Genomic DNA, 24724 nt, shown 5'->3' on the forward strand with positions numbered 1-24724 from the left:
TTTTACCATGAGTTGCTTTTTTGATGAGACACAATATATGAAAGACAGACAAATGATTAATCTTTAAAGCACAATATTTTTTTAAAAAGTACAAAATAAAATTATAATTAGTTAAAATAAATGAATGTAACTTCATGCCAAATACAATTAATATACATACAATTTTTAATACTTAAAAACATATATAATGCATAAATTGTTGTATACAAAATAAACTTATTATTAAACACATATTACAAAAATGTAAAAAAAATCCTTTCATTAAAGTTATAGCAGAAGGGGAATTAACTAGGACTTTTTCGGCACAACAATTAACTGAACTTCAGGGAAAGAATAAATAAAATATGGAAATATATACAATAGAAGTACATTCAGTACCAGCTGTTGGAGGAAATATGATGTGGCTTATTCTTTGCATAAATGTGTGAGTGTTTATTTGTAAAATCTGCAGTGTCATTTGCATGTCACAGGTACTTGGTGATAAGCCGACCCTGCCGGATGAAGATGATAATGATGACATCGCTGCAGATATGTCTAACAGGAGAATGGCGAAACTGTACATGGTGAGGAAATGAATAAGCAGCTCTACATTCCGCCACTGCATGAATATCATACAAATCATACAAATGCAAAGTGGAAACACATCAGCTATGCTGTTTTGTTTGTCAGGTGTCTGATGCGAGTGGAAAGATGCAGGTGTCTCTGGTGTCAGAAGAGAATCCCTTCTCTCAGACTCATCTTCTGTCTGACGAATGCTTCATTCTGGATCACGGCAAGAGCAAGATGATCTATGTGTGGAAAGGTACATTTAAATCTACCAAACAATCTTCAGGACTAGAGTAGGCCTCTTACAATAATTATATTATAGACTTCACGTACAATAAATAAACGTTCATCACCTCAGTATTGCCTATTATGGGAAGAAAATTGTAGTAAAAAGACAATTATATTGTTTAGGGCATTTTTTGTGAAACAATATATCATCCAACCAAAAACAGTTAGAGTGCAGGTCTAGACAAGAGTATGCTTTACGCTTTACGCTAAAATGCAGAACTTTAAACACTAACTTCAACCACTAACCTGTGGTTACTGCACATTTGTATTGCAACAAACAATAATGGCAGAATGTTATTCAGTGTCAGTGGTTCTCTGAGTGGTTCTTTCTTTTTAGACCAAACCCCTCCCATGATTAAACCTAAAGCTCAGTACAAGTACAAACTCAAAGTACATTACTGCTGAAAAGTTTAAAAAGCTTTAGCAGTTATGCTGCATTCAGGTTCTCTTTGGAAGGTTGTATGTACCAAATGGTTTACTCTACAGTCATAAATAACATCAGTTTTATTGGTCATAAAATTGTTGTGGGAATTCTTGTGGGACTCAACAAAATACATTTATAATAATAATAATAATAATACTAATAATAATACTAATAATAATTCACTGTAGTTACATTTCACTTTTAATTAAGATTTGTAGCAGTATAAATAATCTAGGGTGCATTGGGTTAACTAGTAAATACATCTTTACTCTGTTCACTCTGCACTGTAAACTTTAGATAAGCAGAAACCAATGACATATCAACTGAAATTATGTATTGTTCATCATTAGGAGTAATAAAAAATGTGAAATAAAAGATTGATTGATATGAATGCCAAATTTCCCACTTCATTATGTGTTTGCATGCAATTAACAATGTTATTTGTCTGTGTGTGTGTCTCTGACACCAACATGACACAGCATGACTCAACTTGCCAAACCTGCAACTCCATGTAATTTCTAATAAGCTGAAACTGAGACCCGGTCTAGTAAAGCTTGATAAGCTATGTTACTAAGTGCTGACATTTGAGTTGAGTATCACACAATCTCTTATCTCTCACAGTCTGTACATCTCTTCCTGCATGAGACCGCCTGATTCTTCTTTTTTTTTTTCAAGTTTCCAATTTTTTTTTATTTCAATTTTCTCCCCAAAAGCTTTGTCAGTTCCCTGCCTTCATTTGTAACATATGAAGTCACTTTACGTTTTAACAGTAGCATGCCATTAGTGTCAAGATTAGCATTTTGCAGCCAATGATTGTTACTTATACGATATGTAGGGTAAATTAACGTGATTGCCATAGTTTTAGAGCTTTCTAGCCATTAAAGAAAAAATATGCAAACTAATTATCCATTTCTGTAACATGTTAACAAAGATGTTAACTTAGCGTCCACAAACAACATTTAATTTTTTCCCATTATAAAAAAAAATAACCTTAAATTGCTAAACTGTCCCATTTGGCCATATGTCCCCACTGTAAAAAAAAACACCGTAAAATTTACGGTAAAATACTGGCAGCTGTGGTTGCCAGAATTTTACCGTAAAATAAACAGTTGCCAAGAATTATACTGTAATATCTTTTACATGGCAACCGTTTATTTTACGGTAAAATTCTGGCAACCACAGCTGCCAGTATTTCACCGTAAAATAAACAGTTGTAAATGTATAAGATATTACAGTTTAATTCTTTTCAACAGTAAATTTCACATTCATAAACCGTTTTGTTTACAGTATATTCTTGTAAAAAAAAGTATATTACATTGTAAAAAGCCTACTGTAAAAAAAATTCTTGTCAATTTTACGGTGAAAAATTGGCAGCTGTGGTTGCCATTTTTTACCGTAAAAAATACAGTGATATTGTATATGGCTTTACAGTAAGGTGTTTTAACACTTGTAAAAACAACAGTTTGAAAATGTACCAATAAAGAGGAGTTACTGTTAAAATAACGGTGAAATTGTGTATAAACTCATGGTATAGCTGAACAATTCACAACGTAACCCTGTTGCTTTTTAAGTGAAAAACTATCCATTCCACAGCATTTATTGTCCTATTTTATGGTAAATTTTTGTTAAAACACTTGGTATGTGGTTGTGCAATAATTTTCATTCTCGCTGTAAACGTGTGTTGTTAACAACATACAGTTTTAAACAGCATGATCTTTACAAAATCATTTCATTAACTGGACTACTGCTCACTTACAGCACAGAGATGTGCTCGGAGAGTAAAATCACTTATATACTCATAGTGTAAAACCTAGCCAGGTGGATAAAACCGCTATGAAACTACATCATGGTGACTTCTCTAAACTAAACATCTAATTAACATAACCACGCCCCATAGACAGCTGCGTTACATCCCATTCAGACCCTGCGGATATCAATAAAATCCAGGAGCAAACAAACTCATTATATACAATGCCCTAATAATATCCTTCTCCTTCAATGTAATATACTTTTTTTCACAAGAATATACTGTAAACAAAACTGTTTATGAATATGAAATTTACTGTTGACAAGAATTAAACTGTAATATCTTATACATTTGCAACTGTTTATTTTACGGTGAAATACTGGCAGCTGTGGTTGCCAGAATTTTACTGTAAAATAAACGGTTGCCATGTAGAAGATATTACAGTACAATTCTTGGCAACCGTTTATTTTACGGTGAAATTCTGGCAACCACAGCTGCCAGTATTTTACCGTAAATTTTACATTTTTTTCTCAGTGATTATACAGTAATATGCTGTTTTTAATATTACAATCTATTACCATTGCCATGTCAGTTTTTTAATTTATGGTAATTCAATGTTTATTCTACAACAATAAGCTAGTTCTTGCTTTACGGTTTATTTCTGTTGCCATTTCACAGTTTTTCACTGTAATTTTCACGGACATTTTTTACAGTATTCAATGGTGAAAAGAATATTATTCATGACAAATAAATGTAGAAATTACAGTTTTAGCCGTTATCCAAATAATATGGAAATTTATTAATGGCTTGTGTATTTAACAGTAAAAAAAAATATTAATCACAAAAAATGAATGTAGAAATTACGGTTTTGCCTGTTGAGTAAAAATACGGAAATGTAATAATGGCTTGTATATTTAACAGTAAAAACATGTATTATTCACAAAACATGAATGTAGAAAATACAGTTTTGCTTGTTTAATAAAAATACGGAAATGTAATACTGGCTTGTATATTTTACAGTAAAAACATGTATTATTCACAAAAAATGAATGTAGAAATTACGGTTTTGGCTGTTATCTAAATAATACGGAAATGTAATACTGGCTTGTATATTTTACAGTAAAAAAATGTATTATTCACAAAAAAATAATGTAGAAATTACGGTTTTACCAGTTATCCAAAAATACGGAAAATTTCTGTTATAAACACAGTGCAAGAGAATTTTACGTTGAAATAATGTATTTTTTCCAGAGAAAATGTGTAAAAATTAGTGTATTGGATGATATATGAATTTACGGTATTTTGTTGTTACCGAAACAGTATTTAGCCTTTTTAGCGTTTACAGTCTTTTACTGTCATGGTTTGACAGTTTTTCACCGTAAATTCTATGGACATTTTTTACCCCTAATACACCCAATATAGTGTGAAAACATTATTTAACTTGTTCAGTAACTGTTTTTGCAGAACATGGTACTGAGACACCTCACTAAGCCTGAGATTGGAAACAGCAGCATGTGCAAAACAGATGTAGTCAGTGTAGTCTCTGCAGTGTTGCATTAAGTATAAAAATACAAACTAATATCAATGGAACAATAAGAAATCAATTAATCAATTAAGAAATAATCTTTATAAAGTTCAGTTATTACCATTTCACACACAGCACCTTTTTTTCTAGGTCATATAATGTACTACCTTGGAGTACCACAGTTTGAGAACCACTGTTTTAATGTTTTTTTTTTAGGTTAGTGGGTTAAGTAACCCTGCAAATTGTACATGTTGGTCAACTTCTAAAAATTTTAAGACCTCATTGTTTCTTTCTCTTCCTCTGTTCCACTGCATTGCCTGACCAAATCAGGCCGAAACGCAAACCCCAATGAGAGAAAAGAGGCCATGAAGACAGCCGAAGGCTTCATCCAACAGATGGGCTATCCAGCGAACACACAGGTTAAAAGTCTTTTTTGCTTTGTGCTCCACTGCTACACTGTAAGCCTGAATAAGTTACATTTATTTAAATTATTTGAGGAAACCAGTAGCCTTAGGATTTTTAAGTAATGCTTACTAAAACTTGAGTTACTTAGACTAAAATCTTTTAGTTTTATACCAAAATTGCAAGTTATTTTTTGTTATATTAATTGCTTTGCATTATAATTCAACTTTGAATGGTATGGTCAGGTGAACAAAATATATTTGTATTTAGTCTTCTTTTTGTTTCATTTCATTTAAGTACTGTAAAATTAGATTTAACAGAAAATAGACTAGACTGAACAGTATAGCATAGAGCTAACACAGAGTTAGCAGCTCAGAAAATGATGCTTGTTCTTACAGCCTACAACACAGTGACCAAGCAGTTTATCACAATATATGATCTACAAGTTTACCCTGAGGTACCTCGGGGGGAATTACTTCACATTAATGATAAATTTCAGAAACCGGGTAGCACACCCAGTATGCAAATAGATTGTGCCAAAAGCCAATGCAAAAGAAGCTGTCAATGGTAACAGACTAAACTTTGTTATTACAAGTTGATTCAACTCAAAGGTCTCTGTTTGAATGTATATGTGCCCACAAATGTTCAGCTAATTTAAAATAGTTGAGTAATATTTTGAAAAATCCAATTTTACATAAACAGACTTAATTTGTTTGAGTTCAAACCAAATTAATTGTAAGTTTACAGTGTATATATATCTGTATCAGGTGCATGAAGGTTGTTCCAGTTCTTAGGGGAGGATTTTACCCCTTCCACTTGTAACTCTGCTCTAAGGAAAAGGATTACACTCAAAAACAAGGGGTAGAGGTACAAGAGAGAAATAGGATTGGGCCATAATATATATTTTTTCCTTTTTGAATAGTGGACAAAAACACATTTGAAACAAAACATCTGCTAAATGCATTTGTTTGTCAGTGTGATATTTATTAACTGTACAGCATATAAACTGATTAGAGATCCTAAATGTCCTACACAGATCCAAGTGCTTCCAGAAGGCGGAGAGACCCCCATCTTTAAGCATTTCTTCAAAGACTGGAAAGAGAGGGACCAGAGCGAGGGTCTGGGCAGGGTATATGTGACGGAACGCATTGCCAGGATCCAACAGGTGGATTTTGATGCTTCAAAACTTCATGAGTCTCATCAAATGGCAGCGCAGTACAACATGGTGGATGACGGTTCAGGTGAAACAAAGGTGAGCTGCACAATAGCCGTGACAGGTGCCAGAGGGGTAATGGAGTGTTTGTGTTTGTGTAGACATGAAGGCGGGTTGTGGTAATGGTAATGTAAATAGGCTACCATGACCTGAATTGTACTGACTGACAGATGTATCACCGTTGTCAACTGCAAATGGTATAAAGTTAGTATGGGAGATTAGATGGATCATCTATACCTCAACTTCGACACATTCCTCAAAATCCTCAGAGGCAGTAACCAACATCATTATTTTGGCATGCATCTCAAAGGCTTCAAGACGAGTGACATATAACTGATGTGTACATCAACAAACATCCAAAAAATGTTGTAAACCAATGTTTCCTACGAAAAGGAACTTACGGGAAGGTTACTGCAGTTTCTAAAGAACTTTGGCTAAACACTAAGGGAACAAGAGCCTCCAGCAACTTTATAACCCTCAGGGTAAACAACAACAAAACCTGCTGTGCTCGTTTTCATAACAGTTCGACATCTTTCTTAAAGCACAAAAATCACCATACATCTAAATTAACTGAATGATATATTATGCCTTGAAACCTTTGAGGGAACATGAATCACTAATCATAAATGACAAGGTTGCACAGTCCCAATACTGGTGATCTACCACCCTGCCTAAAATATCTCCTTACAAAATCCTGTAATATTACTCTACCGCACCATCCTGCATGTTTCCTTTAATTTTAGCAATATATATCTGTTTAACAATATATCTCTCAGCTTGTCCAGGAATGCATTTATAAAGAGTGTCCTTGGATTGACTCAAAATGTGACAAAGTGTGACACTTCTCAACTGTAAGTGGATTCCAAGAGCAAAAATGACAAATCAAATTCTCCATTATGCTTCTTTAAATACACAAGGAACAGCAGTTATAAGCCTGCAGTGATTTTATCAGTTGCACAATAAACAACAACAAAACCTGCTATGCTTTTTTATAGCACTTATATATATCCATTTTAAAAGAACAAATGTGTCATACATCTCAAAAGATCCTGATGATCTACCACTTTACATGATTTAACTCGAAATGTAAATCGTTTTGCTAATCTACGGTTGTTTTGCTGGTTCTGGCTCAGTCAGAGTGTTTGTAAAGTTGAAGCATTTTCCCATTGGTTTGGGTTGTGTTGTTGGGAAAAATCCAAGCACCTCAAAACATACATAATAAACCATGGAATTCGTCAGACTTGCTTGGGGAAGAAGCAAGAAAGTAAATACAGAAAGAAGGTCCTGTGTTCTGGACTAGTGCTTAATTTTATACAGTTCAGCACTGAGCACAGGCAGATATTGCATTTTTTCAGTTTCTTTAAACTGTATCTGCAGAATGTGATTATCTGGCATAATACTCCTAATTATTTGATCAGATCATGGTCAGATCATGTGCTCAACACAAACAAACTACACCAGATATTGTTTGGGACCAGACACAGACCACCACCTATAAAGCATTTCATTGTGTTTGTATTATTTATGTGGTAGATTACTGAAATCACACATGATTAAATGAATCACACAATATGTGAAAACAAACCAGAGATATAAAGGGGTTAAAGTTGGAACAGGATTTGACACCCTTGCTTTATATTGCACCATTGGGGCTGTGTGAGTGCTGCAGAGAAGCTGTAGTTATAGAGATATGAGACGGGTTACTGCAGCATCAGCGTCATTATATTGTAGCATTGTAGCAGTGAGGTGTGTTCCATGATTTTAGTGGTTTGTTGTCATTCTATAATTAATGATCTTATTAACATTTTTATGCACCATATGAAAAATGCTCTCAATCTAGCAGAATGGCGGCCGCATGGTTCAGTCCCTAAACTTCCCTGCTTACCTTCCGACCACTGAAGTGTAGACTTTTAGCCATAAAGCAGCATTATGTGAAAGTATATTTTATCCTGGTCCCTTAATACAATGGCAATGATAGAGATGCTGATATTCCTATTATAAGTTAATGTACCATTTAAATGATTTTAAAGCTGTAATTAAAGTTTGCATTGCATATGCGATGACATAGACGGTGTGTGTGGACTTACTGCAGAAGTTTAAACCAGTCCTAAGTGTTTTGTTGCCATCTTTCTGCTGCTGTGTCGAATGCTGCTCACTTATTTTTGATACCAGGGTCTGTTTTTTTATGCATGCACAGGCTGAGAAATCTAATAAGAGTATAAATACTCTGATAAATATGATTACTGAGCTAAAATTCCAGTTTTTTTTAATCAGAATTCTCAAACAGATAACGGCAGGAATATTTTAATAATCTGATTATGAAGTGCATGTAAATGCGCTCACTGTGGTGTACAGATGCAAATGTACAAACATTGTACACTATCTGCAGCAGCTGTGTGAAGCACAGGGTAAACAACTATACCAAACCAAATCTGCTTTGCTCATTTTTGTATTACTTAAAGAGCAAAAAAGTAGCATGCATCAAACCTGGCTAAAAATTAGCTTATGATTAATTTTCACTGTTAATGGTGCCCAGGTCTGATCTTGATGATCTACCACCCTGCAGAGTTTAACTGCAGCTCTAATTTAGAACACCTGATTTAGGTAATCAAGGCCTTCAAAGTATTTGGATGTTAGAACCATTATGGTATGCTAAATCTAAACTTTCCATGTTCTTAGCTCTCTAATCTACTGTCGGTGGCTACAGGAGTGCTGGAGAGGAGCTGTAGTGGTAGAGAATTGAGATTTGGTGTAGTTGCTAGCTGTAGGATCATGATACAGATCTGTACAGATGAAAAATTACAAAAAGAGTGTATTACGAAAGACATGACTAAGCCTTACCGTTCTGTCTGCCATGTGTTTTGGCACAGATGCAGACTGCTTTAAGGGATTTTTTTATTTTTTTAAACAAATATGATTTACAGACAATTTTAGTAGCAGATTGCACAATGGGTTGTGCTTTATGTTTGAAATAAATTAAATTCTAAAAAAAGACTTCGAAATAAATCTGCAGGGCTAAAATACATTTTGTGTTTGAGCTGCCGGCCTTTTCATAACTGTTGCGTGTTCTGTGGCACTCACGGATGCAGTTTTGTGTGTCTCTCAGAATTTTTTTTCTAAATATAGCATATTTATCTGTGTATAACAACGTATATCAGTGTTTATGACAGTTTATTGTTTGTGTTTTTATTTTTATTTTCAGATTTGGAGAGTAGAGACTGGCAATAAAGGAGAGAGCAAGATCCCTGTAGACCCCAAGACATATGGGCAGTTCTATGGTGGGGACTGCTACATCATTTTATACACATACAAAAGAGGACAAATCATATACACATGGTAAGATTCACATGTGTGTTTTGTGTGTGTTTGCTCTGTGCTTTGCCAGTTGATTGAAGCTTTGAGAATGCTGTGATTTTACTCCCACTGTTTCTCTAGGCAGGGTTCCTGCAGCACAATAGATGAGTTGACAGCTTCAGCATTCCTCACTGTGGAACTGGACCGCTCACTGGGTGGAAATGCTGTTCAGGTGACCTGTTGTTAACGATGCTTGAGTTTATTTTCAAACCGCTTTGTGGTCAGTAATAAAAACTAATTTAAGATTAAGATTACATTGTATCAGCGGCCAGAGTCTGAGAGAGCATGCTTGCCTATGCTCTCTCTGTGTGGGTAGATGGCGCTCTATCCCCACATCACTTCTAGTGTGATAGTGGTCAGCACTGGCTACCCACTGATGCTTCATCGGCATTTTAAAAAGGGGTGGTGGCTGACTTCACATGTATCTGAGGAAGCATGTACCTATGCACATGTGTTGGGTGCATTGCTAGTAATAGGTGACTTCTTATGAATGGGGATTGGGGACGAGCCTGTGGCCTTCCAGTCCCAAGCCTGGTTCTCCAACCTTTGGACCATGGCTGCACCCACCCCACCCCCACCCCATCTTTGACAAAAAAAAGTATATATATATATATATATATATATATATATATATATATATATATATATATATATATATATATATATATAATTGCATATCACAGGAATTAGTATGCACACACATAATAGCATTAAATATACACATAAGTTAGGTTAAGAAGGTTAGTAGAAGATGGGAACTAGATAAGATGTTGCTAATATTCAAAATATATACACTACCAGTCAAAAGTTTTAGAACACCCCCATTTTTCCCTTTATTTTTGCCATTTAAACTCCTCAGGTTCAGTCCATAACCAGAAATGGTACAACATTTTGCAGTATACTGACAGGGCCTTTTGTTTAAGACCAAAGGGGGTGTTTTTTTTAAATGAATAAAACATTCAGGTTCATATAAATTAAAGTTTTGGGTTGTGAACCTCAGTTTTATTTGCCATTCAACACTGATACTTATACTTCATACACAATACAAAACTCTTTACATTTACTCCATTTAAAACTGTGTAGGTTAAAGAAAAACATTGTAAATATGCTGTCACATACAATACTGTATCTTCCATATACAAACTCTATATTACTGTAATGCAGTGCCATCCTGTGGACATACTTGAAGGTGCAGTGACATTAAAAAATAACTGTGCTGATCATTCTGCTCTTAATCATTGTTCAGGTCCGTGTGACTCAGGGGAAAGAACCAGCGCATCTACTGAGTCTGTTCAAAGCCAAGCCTCTCGTGGTCTACAAGAACGGGACATCCAGAGAGGGAGGCCAAGCACCTGCAGCCCCGACCCGTCTCTTCCAAGTACGCAGAAACCTGGGGACCATCACACGCATCTCTGAGGTGAGCTCCTACACACACATTTCAAATCACTCCCAACAACTAAAAGATGCAGTATATATCTGATACATACAGATTCTGTATGTATTGTGTTTAAGATCTGAACACTAAAAAAAGCAAATTCTGATGGATACGTATTTTAAAATATTGTAACACTGTTGTGTATTCATTGGCATGTATATATTTTCTTACAGGTTGATGCCGTAGCTTCCAGTTTAAACTCCAACGATGCCTACCTGCTCAAAGTGCCTGAGGGGGAGGGGTACATGTGGGTAGGGAAGGGAGCCAGTGAGGAAGAGGAGCATGGAGTAAAATATATGAGTGAGCTGCTGCAGTGTAAGATGAAGCGTATCACAGAAGGACAAGAGCCAGGTAAGAAGACATGTTAAAAATACTGTGTTTTCTCACTGTGCACTCACTGTTCACCCTATTACCTACCTGCTCCACCTTGTAGATTTAAAAGGCAGAAACAGAAGCTCATCTGTTTCTGGGCATAGTGTGTTGATCATCCTTTAATTAGAGGTTACAGAGCAGTGCACACAGCTTGATAGCTTGATATACACTGCTCAAAAAAATAAAGGGAACACTCAAATAACACAATAAAACTCCAAGTAAATCAAACTTCTGTGAAATTAAACTGTCCACTTAAGAAGCAACACTGATTGACAATCAATTTCACCTGCTGTTGTGCAAATGGAATAGACAACAGGTGGAAATTATTGGCAATTAGCAAGACACACTCAATAAAGGAGTGGTTCTGCAGGTGGGGACCACAGGCCACGTCTCAGAACCTATGCTGTCTGGCTGATGTTTTGGTCAGTTTTGAATGTTGGTGGTTCTTTCACACTCGTGGTAGCATGAGACGGACTCTACAACCCACACAAGTGGCTCAGGTAGTGCAGCTCATCCAGGATGGCACATCAATGCGAGCTGTGGCAAGAAGGTTTGCTGTGTCTGTCAGCGTAGTGTCCAGAGGCTGGAGGCGCTACCAGGGGACAGGCCAGTACACCAGGAGACGTGGAGGAGGCCGTAGGAGGGCAACAACCCAGCAGCAGGACCGCTACCTCCGCCTTTGTGCAAGAAGGAACAGGAGGAGCACTGCCAGAGCCCTGCAAAATGACCTCCAGCAGGCCACAAATGTGCATGTGTCTGCACAAACGGTTAGAAACCGACTCCATGAGGATGGTATGAGGGCCCGACGTCCACAGATGGGGGTTGTGCTCACAGCCCAACACCGTGCAGGACGCTTGGCATTTGCCAGAGAACACCAGGATTGGCAGATGAAAGCAGGTTCACACTGAGCACATGACAGACGTGACAGAGTCTGGAGACGCCGTGGAGAGCGGTCTGCTGCCTGCAACATCCTTCAGCATGACTGGTTTGGCAGTGGGTCAGTAATGGTGTGGGGTGGCATTTCTTTGGAGGGCCGCACAGCCCTCCATGTGCTCACCAGAGGTAGCCTGACTGCCATTAGGTACCGAGATGAGATCCTCAGACCCCTTGTGAGACCGTATGCTGGTGCGGTTGGCCCTGGGTTCCTCCTAATGCAGGACAATGCTAGACCTCATGTGGCTGGAGTGTGTCAGCAGTTCCTGCAAGATGAAGGCATTGAAGCTATGGACTGGCCCGCCCGTTCCCCAGACCTGAATCCGATTGAGCACATCTGGGAGATCATGTCTCGCTCCATCCACCAACGTCACATTGCACCACAGACTGCCCAGGAGTTGGCGGATGCTTTAGTCCAGGTCTGGGAGGAGATCCCTCAGGAGACCATCCGCCACCTCATCAGGAGCATGCCCAGGCGTTGTAGGGAGGTCATACAGGCACGTGTAGGCCACACACAATACTGAGCCTCATTTTGACTTGTTTTAAGGACATTACATTAAAGTTGGATCAGCCTGTAGTGTGTTTTTTCACTTTAATTTTGTGTGTGGCTCCAAATCCAGGCCTCCATTGGTTAATAAATTTGATTTCCATTGATGATTTTTGTGTGATTTTGTTGTCAGCACATTCAACTTTGTACAGAACAAAGTATTCAATGAGAATATTTCATTCATTCAGATCTAGGATGTGTTATTTGAGTGTTCCCTTTATTTTTTTGAGCAGTGTATATATATATATATATATATATATATATATATATATATATATATATATATATATATATATATATTTTTTTTTTTTTTTCTTTCTAATTTCTTTCCTATTTTCTTCCCAATTTACACTTACAATTACCCAACCCACTCATTAGAATTTCCCCTATCACTAGTAGGGTCCCAACACCAGGAGGGTGAAGACTAGCACATGCCTCCTCTGATGCATGTAAAGTCAGCCACAGCCTCTTTTCAAACTTTTTTCGAAATTCTGGGAGCTGACTAGCCAGTGTGCTTGGAGGAAAGCGCAACGACTCGGTTCCGATACATCAGCTCATAGATGCCTTGTGCTGATTGACATCACCCTTTGGAGTGATGTGGGGAGAGAGCGCCATCTACTCACCTAGAGAGAGCAAAGCCGATGGCAAGCTACATGAACAGGATTCTAACTGGCGATTTCCTAATCATAGTGGCAGCGCTTAGCTCGCTGGACCACTCGGAGCCCCCTAGCTTGATATTTCTGATTGGTGGAGTATTCTTTAAGTATTTTGATTTAATAACTTGATATCTAAACACTCAGTCCATAAATTAAAAAGTAATTAATTATTAATTAAATTAATTAAAATTAATAAAAAAAACAAATCCTGTTTGTCCTTTAGTTTGAAAAACTTTAATGTGTGGGCTGCTGGTATGAGTGTCACTGCTGAATTTAAAATAAAAATGATTGTGTCAGAAATCGATCAGTGATGAAAGACTAGATGATGGATATCGCAAATTGTGCATAGTGACTTTGTGCTGCTTTCTGTGACTCTACACAAAACTATCCACTGTTCACTATTTACTATTCATGCGGGTGTGTCAAATAAAGTGTACACAGTGTTTTAGTGCATGAACTGACTACTCTGCACAAGACTTGAATCTACAAAGACTTGTTCTTAATATGTAATCTCAGGCTTTAAGCTTGGGCGTTTCGTGTAAAATGACATGACTGCTATTAATCCATGTTTACAGGGGATTTCTGGAAAGCTCTTGGTGGAAAGACAGAATACCAGACATCGGAGAGGCTGGAGAGTAAAACCATCACACATGCTCCTCGCCTGTTCGGCTGCTCCAACAAAACCGGCAGATTCATTGTGAGTATTCAGCCCTCACTGTAAAGAGCCAAGGACTAACCTTTCTATTGTCATCTTTAAAGAGTGCAACACATTTTCTTTGCTTTGTATCAGGTGAGTAATATAGAAAAATGTTGAAAAACTCATGCTGTTTCAATGCACCACAAGCCTATGAACAGACAGAGTACTGTATGTGAGGATCAGCGAGCATTATGTATAATCCTGAAATTGATAATGCGTGGAGTTCAGTATCCATGCGTTATCATAGCCTGAACGTTTTACATTGCTCTGTGATGCTCTGTCAGGCGTGTAGTGCATCCATCTCATTCCTGCATGTTTCAGGAGCTTTTCTTTGCTTGAATGACTGGCCAAGCCAATGATCTGTACACTATAAAGTGAACTATACCTGAGGCCCAGACACTATAAACAGCATTATTTCAGTCACATGTGGCAACATCTGTTTCTGCATAGAAATTCAAAATGCCAAAAAATAGAAACAAACACAAAATTAAGCCTCATTTAGGTCTGTGAGATAAATATTTTTTTATCATTATCACAATATGAGGTTTTATGATAGACACATCTAATATATAAAAATGAAAAATGTCCACAGCACATGATAAGGACCAGAGCTCTTGGAAAAGACTGTTAGCACTTTTATTTGAGCTGATTTTCTGGGTCTACCACATTGATGTGACTAGAGGAGATGAGGTCTAGGGTGATGGGGTCCAATATGAAAGTTATAAGATGCCATAAAACACTTATATCTGTCACATCTTAAATTCGCAAAACTGAACACAAGAACAAAAATAAGAATGAAAAGTATCACTACGGTCTTCACTGTCTGAAAAAGTCTGTCTGCAAATCTGGATCTTCTGGTTCAGGTGCAGGTTAAATTTCTGCAATTGCTGCAGGAACAACATCCTCTGCTGTGTGAAAGTATTATTACATGTTACATATAATTGCAAATCATTTATACATCAAAATGTTTTACATGTATTTAAATTATGGGCATAAATTATGGATATAAATAACTGACATCACTGTCAACTTGTATCAAACACTATAGAGACATTGACCAAATCCATACCTGGAAATATAGACATTTACACACACAAGTGCAATTTAGAGTAACCAATTCACCTGATCACCACCTATCATTTAACACATCAAAATGATTTACATGTATTTAAATTATGGGCATATATTATGGGTTAAAAATAACTGACACCTCACATATTACCTCATTTTCTCCTCTCTCATTTTAAAATGTGTCTGAACTGTGTCTGTTATTATTCATTATGCATTCTCAGATTGAAGAAGTCCCTGGAGAGTTCAATCAGGATGACTTGGCAGAGGATGATGTCATGCTGCTGGATGTCTGGGATCAGGTAAATCATTCTTCTATAAGAATATATTAAGTGTATACAGTAACCTGTATTCTAGTACAGGTTGAAGATAATACAGTTCATGTGGCTTAAAGTAAAGAAGCATTAATACTGCTATTAGCATATAAATCTTAATACTGAATTTCTGCAATGCAAATAAAACACAGAATCTAACATCAACATCAACATTAACATGTGCTTTAAATTCTTAGGTGTTTGTCTGGATTGGAAAGGATGCCAACGAAGTGGAGAAAACCGAGTCAGTAAAATCTGGTGAGAGGCTTTTTTTACACACTTATATTATCCATCTCTCTACAATAAAATGAAACCCATTAAGGCTGATAATAGGTTTAACATCATTACGAGTGTCAAGATGCACTACTAAAAGCATTGACATAAGAACTAAATTAAATTAAAATACATTGCAGATGAAATCATTCCCATGAAATCGTTCCTAGAATAACGGAGAACGTCAGGTCCAAAAAAAAATGATGAAATTATCTTTAGTGCAAAAGAATACGGAGAGGGGTGGAGAGTCTATAAAGCATTAGAGTGAAACATTAGATTGTGAGATGCTTATCAGGATAAGGCATACAAAGCTTTATAGCTTTAAGGCAGAAATAAAGCAAATTACAATAAAAAAAACTGTTTTTTCCATCATTTTATCATTTAAAATGCATTATCAATAAACATGAATCTCAACAATTGTATGTTCTTGTATGTTAGTGAAAATGACTCAATTTCAGGTTTACTGTTATTAGACTTCCCCTTAAAAATAAAGATGCTACAAAGGATTCTTTATGTAAAGCCACTTTACTGTTTTTCAGACTGTGAAGACTGTAGTGATACTTTTCATTCTTATTTTTCTTCTAGTGTTCAGTTTTGCAAATTTAAGATGTGACAGATATTATGTATATCATTCCTCAAAATAAAACAGTATATTTAGGCCAAACTTGTCTATCTATCTATCTTACAGTACAGTCACATAACTGACAAAGCTAACTGGTAGATAAGTGTGATATTTAAGATAGTATTAAGTAAAAATGTGAGTAAAATGTCTTATTATTTAAGTTCTATTCGTTAGGCTACATGTGTAATTTAGTGCTGTATTTGTTTAGATGTTAAATATCAAAATAGATTTAGTCTATATTTAATCTACTTACTTTTTTTGTTTTCTTGGCTCCAGACTGTTATGGGGTTACACAAGTTGACCCCAAGATGTTAATAGTTGGCAAGCCATGTTACTGAAGATACAGTGTTGGTTCCATTAAGAGAGCAATGTTTGTATTAGAGATGTTTAAGGGTGAAAACTGTTAAATTGGTAAACAGCAAGTAAGCATCACTAATATGGTACAAAGCATACATGGAGCTTGAAAGCTGACATGAGTATTTGAATCTACATTTTGTATTTTTGAATTACATTTACCTGACTTGTGATCACCTTGAAGTATTTAATAATAATAATAATAATAATAATAATAATAATAATAATAATAATAATAATAATAATATTATTATTATTATTATTATTATTATTATTATTATTATTATTATTATACATTAAAATACATTTTAGCAATGTTTGTTTGTTCTTAATTTGTGAGGTAGTGAAATTTGCTGTTCAAAAATATATATTTAAAAATATATAAAACAAATCATATTTTCAGACCCAAAATTAAAATCTATCTACAAGCTGTTTCACATCTGGCCTAAATGTGTGAAATTTTGTGGTATATAAATTGTGTAAATATGACAAGAATATGAAATATATAAAAAAAAGGAAATATTTCACCTCTCCTGTTCAAAACATACAAAAAAAGCATTGCTAAAATCTAAATGTATACATTAAGTCAGGTAGATTTAATTCAAACATACAACATGCAGATTTAAATATTTATGTCACCTTTTAAGCTCCATAAAAGCAGTAGAACTGTGTTCTCTGCAATGATGGATGGTGCGCCATCCAGTACTTTTGGGATGAGTTGGGGAGTTGGAGATGAGTTGGGGTGGTAGTTATCCAGCATCCTGACCTCATTAACACTCCTGTCAGTGAATGCAATCAAATCCTCACAGCAATGCAACAAAATCTAATAGAAAACCTTCCCTGGACAGTAGAAGCAGTTACTCCAACAAAAGCAGGATACACTCCCACCAGTACAGTAGTACACTTATCAGACAAGAAATAAGTCAGGATTTCACAGTCTATTGTCTGTCTTTTCACACTAGCCCTAGTCTATTAAGTGCTGCAGTTTATTGGCAGAGATGAGAAGAAGGTGAACGATGTCTCACAGAGTGATCTCTGTTCCTCCACAGCTAAAATGTATATTGACACAGACCCATCAGGAAGGGACAAGGGGACACCCATGGTGATTGTGAAGCAGGGTCATGAGCCCCCCACATTCACAGGGTGGTTCCTGGGGTGGGACTCCTCCAGGTGGGAAACTGACGCTGGACAAGCGCAGTGAAGACAGTGAAGGTCAACTACTGGCTGCAGAGGAAACTCAGGGAAGCTAGCTGGCAACTCACACGACACTTTCAGTTACCTAAAAGTGCACTTTGTTACCAGAATTCTGCAGTTTGAAGAAATGCAGAATTGCCAAGCGTGTTGGAATCTTCTATCAGACAATAGATCATACTCTGAGTCAGCCATAAGAAATACTGTCAATATATTATATAAAGAGGTACTGAAATTTATATGAATATTTTATTTTTCTTGAGCTTGTTTTTTTATTCAGTTTGCTTTTTTACTGAATGTGCATGTATCTTATTTTTCTGCTCTGTACTATTTTGTACTTATCTTTTCTGAAGTCTTCTGAAGACTATTTTTATGCTTAATAAATAGTTTTTTCATCTCTCATTATGTATGACTCATCTTACCCCAGTCTTTGCTAAATTATATTTACACACAAAAATACATAAATAACACACTAGCTTATTTATACATTGCACACGTCCTTCAGCTATGTGTCAGAAAGAAGGGCCTCATGCTTTTCTCATTTGTCTCTGGCATGTCATCTTTCCCAGCAGACACTGCATTTCAGTTTGACACCAGTTTTATATATTGAATCAAAATGACTCAAAATGAATCAGTTCAATTAATAGAGCAGCGTATTTTTTTTTTTTTGTGATAATTTGGTCACAATTCTTCTGTAAATATTTTAAGGATAGAACATTTCTGATGTAACATGCAGTATATTTATCAGCAACAGTTATATAGTTTCATAATTATGGTTTCATCTCAAGCAATAACCAAGTACACCAGCATAAATGAAGTCTCATGAAAGCCAGACACATTCATAAAATCTCCATACATGCATCCATGACTTTTAGTGTGTGTAACATAGGGATTTCCCTAGAAACTTTTCCCATCTTTTAAAGGGTTAAAGGGTCAATGATACATTTGTTACTATGGGCTTTTAAAGGATAATTCGTCATCAAATTTGTGCATTTGTAGCATTTAAAAAAAAATTTAAAACATGCTGTTTCAGACTATGCTACAAGGCTTTCGTCAGATATAACATGAGTCACAACTTAATGTTTGAATTAAATAAAGAAGTCTGTTTTTGCTATAGAGTGAGTGATGCACCATTTCTGATTTTTGGTTGCACCTTGTCCAAAAAGTTGTATGTAACACCTTTTCTCTTGTTCCTGTTAAGAACTTAAAACCAACAACATATCAAAAACATATAATGTATAATAATGTTACGTTTTCATTTATCATGCAGTCTTTAGCAGAGTTTGTTGGGTATTGTTGTCACAATTCTAAGTAAATGGTGATATTTTACATAATATGGCGTGTAATGTTGAATTTTTAAACATATTTAATAAGACTTGGTTAGCCAATTTTTTGACCTGCATTGAACCCCATAACAAAGTCTACCAACGCTGGCAGACAGCTATAGGCTATTTCTTCAGAAATAGTCTACATGAAGTGCTTTACTTCCCAAGACAAAGAATTGTTGATCTTCAGCATGATCTTAGGTGATGAATGCAATTAATGATGTTAGGCCGTTGGGAACACTTTACTTGAGGATGAGCTTAGGCAAATCTATCTTACATCTTTCATGTTGAGCATTCATCTTATATTAACCTTATCTTAGCACAGTCGTTGGTGATCAACATGAGGCGTGACACTTACTGGAGAAATTTAATCAGGAACATTTTTAATCAGCAACAGACTTTTAAAAGCTGCTTAAAATCTACTCAAATATGAATTGTTTTCAGAGAATGTGTCCATATGGGCCCTGTATGGGTAGTTCTGTCTACAGCTTCTACCATGTTGAGCAAAGCACATATGGATTTTAGTGGAGGGCCATTTTAGTGGAGTCATTGGGAATGGGACCAGGAGGGGGTAAATATGGGGGCCTGCACAAGGGGCCGAAGCAATGGGACTAAGCAGTAATACAAGTAGAAACCCACACAGAATCATTGTCCACCTGGAATAAACCAAGTCCCACAAGAACCTGGTGCTGGGTTGTCCTCATGGTTTAATCCAATAAGACCACACGAGGGCGAACGAGTAAAAGAAAGGCAGTGAGGAGGAACAGCGCCCACCCTGCTGTACCCTGAATGAACCAGCTGAACCTTGTAGTAGAACCGGCCACTGAAGAAGCTCTTAAACTCTTAAACTGAGCAGAGCAGGATCAGGGTTGTGTATTTGGTGAAAGTCACGGTGTAAATGTGTCAGTCTGGGCTGCTGCCGCCGCTGCTCTGTAGTTGTTTGGAGATGAAACAGCTGCTAATGACTGGTGATTCATGTGATAGCCAAGCTCATCTATCTGTCGTTAGGAGTAGCTGAAGGATTAGTGAGACCACCCCCCATCACACTCCACACTCCTTATGCCATTTTTCTCAAATCTTCCTCTATTGTTACTCAGTAAACGACGTTAAAAAAAACTTTTTTTAGGATAAAAAAAAAACCACGTTAATATTTAAAATAAATATTTGCCAGAACTATTTATTTACACTTATTTTTGTAAGAATTTTGTTTAAAAAATAAACAATAACGTTAAAAATGGAAAAGGGAATTTTTTTTTAAGTTAATGTATATTATATTCATAATTTACAGTGAACATTTGCAAACATCTATTATCAGTATTAAATATTAATAGAACAGTTTTGAATGTTTTAAACAGTTTATTTTTATTTTATTTTTATATGTTTCACATAGCTTGCGTTTTATATTCTTCAGCTTATGGTTTGCTGACATTATTTATCAATTTTACACGTAATTCAGCTAAAATGCAACAACTTAATTTTGTCCAGGAGTGTTAAAACCTTACCTTATCTTATCTTTTCGTATTTGATGGTATATAATGCTGTCGTCATTTACAGTATCTTCATTTACATAATTTTACCTCAGGGCTAAATACAAAATCACAGTACTGTACTAACCATATACAATAATAATACACGAATAAATGAACCATTAATAATTGTATACTATTCAAATCAAATTATTATTTTATTATTATAAATAATAATATTATGACGGAGTTTATTCACTTGCTAATCAGTTACAAAAATGTAAGATTCAATAAAAATAAAACAAATATATGGATGACAAGCATATAAATAAATATAAAGAAGTAGAGATTAAAATCTCAAAAAAGTGTATAGTTTTAATATGCAGGTTTAATGAAGCTTGTGATAGTACAGTGAGTATAACGTGAGTATAATTGTGCTAATTTTTGTCAAATTATTTATTTTAAACAGTATATGAATTTAGAATCAACTCCACCTCTATCTATAATTTCATAAATCAGACTGTGCTTAAAAAAGGCCATATCTGAACAAGATTAGCTTATAAAATAAGTACTATATATAAATATAAATATATTCACCTATCAACACTGCATGTTAGGGGACGAAACAGGTGGTCGGTGGGCGTGTCACTTGTGGACGATCGACGCGAAGCTCCACCAATCAGACACCGATTCAAAACCCCGCCAGCCCTCGTGGAAACCGACCAATCAGCAGAGCCTGTCGGTCGTCGGTTGGACCAGCGGTGTTGTAATGAGCAGCAAGCCGCTCTGCTGTATCAGTCAGCCGGGGAGGCGGAGAGCAGCGCACTGTGGTCATCTCACACAGTCTGGAGGAGAAAACAGCGGTCTGAGAGCTCGTAGCTTCGTGTTTGATGTGTTATTTTACCCGGAGGAGAGTGTATAATCGTGTGAGGTGGGTGTCAGTCTGTGTTTTCATACAGAATTGTGTTTATTTCAGATGTTATGTACCGGTGAACGCCTGTCTGAGCTGGGAGCTGTAACGTTAGTGGCTGGTGTGGTGTACTACTAATTCATTCTGAGCTACATTCACTTCATGCTGTTTTTAATGGGGATGTGCCTTCTGTAACTCAGTTTTTAGCAGTGGACTAGCTAGCTAACAAAGCCATCAGCCTCAATACGTTTACAGCATACAGCAATATGCTTTATTTATTTAGCTGGGTTTTGTTAAACAGTGAGAAAACTGTAACCTAATCTGTAGATAATAATCTATTAATAATCTATTCTATCTATCATGGACTGCAACCACCTGCAACCAGTTTTTATTCTGAAGTCATTGAATAGAAGTCAGTGAAAAGGAAGACTGTATGTCTTGTCATTCATTTACCGGTTTTATTGTTATTGAATAGGAATTAGCTATTGACAAGAGCAGGAATTAGCCTATGAAGCCTTTAGGTGCTCCCTGCTGATTTCCCCCTCATTCATCCTCACTGCCACAGGGTTGCATCCAGCTAGGTTACAGCTGCGTGCCTTTTAGAATGACAAAGAGCATGCCATGCCCACTTTAGAAGCAGTTTCTAAAAGCCATGAACTGTGTGTTTGTTGCTGTGTGAGTCTCTGCTCCTGGCCTCATTGCATCAGCTCTCTTTTCATCTGGTTTCAGGTTCTACTGGTGGCCTCTCAGCAAGAGGGAATGAGAGAAGCCTTGTGAATATTTGGTGAAGCAGCAGCAGCAGTGGCGCCTGGTCTCCTGAGCCTTCCCCTCTGCTTTCATCCCATCCAGCGTGGCAGAACGAGATGGGGAACGGATTATCAGAGCCCCACGCCATCTTCCCCTGTTTGCCGTCGTTCCAGGCCCTGCACATTGTTATTCTAGGGCTGGACTGTGCTGGCAAGACCACGGTGTTGTACAGACTGCGCTTCAATGAGTTCGTCAACACTGTCCCGACCAAGGGCTTCAACACAGAGAAGATCAAAGTGGCCCTAGGTGGGAAGGGCCGGACAGCAGCCTTCCACTTCTGGGATGTTGGGGGCCAAGAAAAGCTACGGCCGCTGTGGCGCTCCTATACGCGCTGTGCCGACGGACTGGTGTTTGTAGTGGACTCCGTGGACGCCGAGCGCATGGAGGAGGCCAAAACAGAGCTGCACAAGATCACGCGACTTCAGGAGAACCAGGGTGTGCCCGTGCTGGTGGTGGCCAACAAGCAAGACCTTCGCAGCGCTCTGCCACTTGGTGAGGTGGAGAGGCTGCTGGCACTGAATGAGCTAAGTATCCACACACCCTGGCATCTCCAGCCTGCATGTGCCATCATTGGGGAGGGCCTGCAGGAGGGCCTGGAGCGCCTTCACAGCATGATCGTCAAGCGGCGGAAGATGATGAGGCAGCAAAAAAGGAAGAGATAACTGTTGGAAGGGCAGCGTGTGTGTGTGAGAAAGAGAGAGGGGCGGCTAGCAGGGTTCACTCACGCCTCTGGGCTGTGTCTGCTGATGACACAGGCCGCTAGGCCCGCGTGACTGTGCACTGGTGGATTGATCGATTTATGCAGGCTGAGTTTTATCAGTCTGATGGAGCTGGATGAACACAGTTCAAAGATGTTGGACATCATGTTCATCTCCAAGCGGACACTATCGATTTGCCACTCTGGTTATGGAGGGTAAAAGTCCCGGGACAGTGCAGATGATGTCATGGGATATAAATACGTAAAGGAAAACAATGTTACGCTACTTCAGTGGACTTATTGTTCATTGATTTGTGATGAAGGTAAACACTGGACATAAACTCAACCCACCCCTCCAGGGTTAAACATTTTCTATTATCTGTTCTTACACAATGTGAACTAATGAACTGAAAGGATGGATTACCAAAGCCCTGTATGCTTCTATAAGTGTTCTAAAATGTACACGTTCAGGTGGTCTGTCACCCCTGTTGTTATTATTATTATTATTATTATTATTATTATTATTATTATGAAAATGGGCCTTTTCCCCTGAGTCTTTATATAGTACCATTATTGCACAACAGAGGTGTGGTTGAAGGGGAACCAATATAAGCTTTATGAATCACTATTTGGGAACACATGGATGTTTTGAGGTTTTAGAATGGGGTGTGTCACCAGCCTAACACCTAAAGTTCTGCACAGGCCAGTAAATATGCCACCGAGGGCAGGTAAAGAAAAAAACGAGCACATGTTGGTTGAAGTGTCTAATGTGGCTAATGACTCAGCTCAGCAAGACGTCTCCCGTGATCCTGGAGTTTCTCTCTCCTAAAACAAATGGGTGTCATTTGTGGTCCTATACACAATGTGTGCTTCCCTGTACATTATGCACTTTAGCAACCCCCCTTTTGTAGTCTATGAACTTGTATCAGATTTTTTTCTATGGAACTTATGAAAGTAAAGAAAAGATGTGACGTATTGCTTCGAAGGAAGCGTTTTATAAGTCCTATGTTGTTCCACATTCAAGTGTGTCATTTTGTCACTCGGTATGTATGTGATGGAGGGATGTTCATATTTATGTGTCAAAATTTATACACCTTGAATAAAACAACAGCTACACTGAAGAAAATGTCATGTTTTGAGTCTTGTTGGCCATGCGCCCAGTCACACCCAAGCGTTTCCTCTGCTATTTTATTGTAGGGCCAGACTGTGTTGCCAGAACCCACTGATAGGGAACTGATGAGGTCATTTACGATCCCATTTCCTAATCTGATAATGACTGGAGGCACTGAACTGATACACCATTGGACTTTGGCCTTTGCCTATGTCTGGTGGAGAGATGGCACAGTGCTGTGTCTGAAATAGGTGATGTAGTAAACTAAAGCGTATGCGTTCCATCCGAGGCATGTGAGTCAACAGGGTGTACTTGTACCCCTCACTGCCCTTGCTCCTCTTACTTTACCATGAATCAGATAAGATTGAGCATGCAATCTGGTGCTTTGTATTGTCTCAAAAAATGAAAATAAAAACTAGCATATCAAATATACGTACAGTATATTTC

General features: G+C 37.2%; 2 protein-coding genes across 2 annotated transcripts in view; both read left to right on the plus strand.

Annotated features, from left to right (window-relative positions):
• The window catches only part of scin (scinderin), a 28033-nt gene extending 9667 nt beyond the window's left edge, over nt 1-18366 (plus strand). Inside the window, exons 5-16 of the mRNA XM_007249293.4 lie at nt 471-563; nt 670-802; nt 4861-4949; nt 5969-6184; nt 9348-9481; nt 9581-9671; nt 10746-10916; nt 11108-11285; nt 14018-14139; nt 15432-15509; nt 15719-15779; nt 17820-18366. Of these exons, the coding sequence (XP_007249355.3) occupies nt 471-563; nt 670-802; nt 4861-4949; nt 5969-6184; nt 9348-9481; nt 9581-9671; nt 10746-10916; nt 11108-11285; nt 14018-14139; nt 15432-15509; nt 15719-15779; nt 17820-17971 (1518 nt within the window). The 3' untranslated portion in view covers nt 17972-18366. The remainder of the gene's footprint in view (nt 1-470; nt 564-669; nt 803-4860; nt 4950-5968; nt 6185-9347; nt 9482-9580; nt 9672-10745; nt 10917-11107; nt 11286-14017; nt 14140-15431; nt 15510-15718; nt 15780-17819) is intronic.
• A 3154-nt stretch (nt 18367-21520) lies between these two features.
• arl4ab (ADP-ribosylation factor-like 4ab) lies at nt 21521-24292 on the plus strand. Its single transcript, XM_007249292.4, has 2 exons — nt 21521-21683; nt 22392-24292. Exon 2 carries the CDS (start codon nt 22526-22528, stop codon nt 23129-23131), a length of 606 nt encoding a protein of 201 aa, XP_007249354.2. The 5' UTR covers nt 21521-21683; nt 22392-22525; the 3' UTR covers nt 23132-24292.
• The last annotated feature ends 432 nt before the right edge of the window (nt 24293-24724 follow it).

This window comes from Astyanax mexicanus, chromosome 3, assembly GCF_023375975.1.
Source record: "Astyanax mexicanus isolate ESR-SI-001 chromosome 3, AstMex3_surface, whole genome shotgun sequence".
In the NCBI taxonomy this organism is placed as follows: Eukaryota; Metazoa; Chordata; class Actinopteri; order Characiformes; family Acestrorhamphidae; genus Astyanax; species Astyanax mexicanus.

Bases quoted from the DNA above. Each gene is read 5' to 3' on its own strand.
- arl4ab (XM_007249292.4), top strand. From the start codon at position 22,526: ATGGGGAACGGATTATCAGAGCCCCACGCCATCTTCCCCTGTTTGCCG.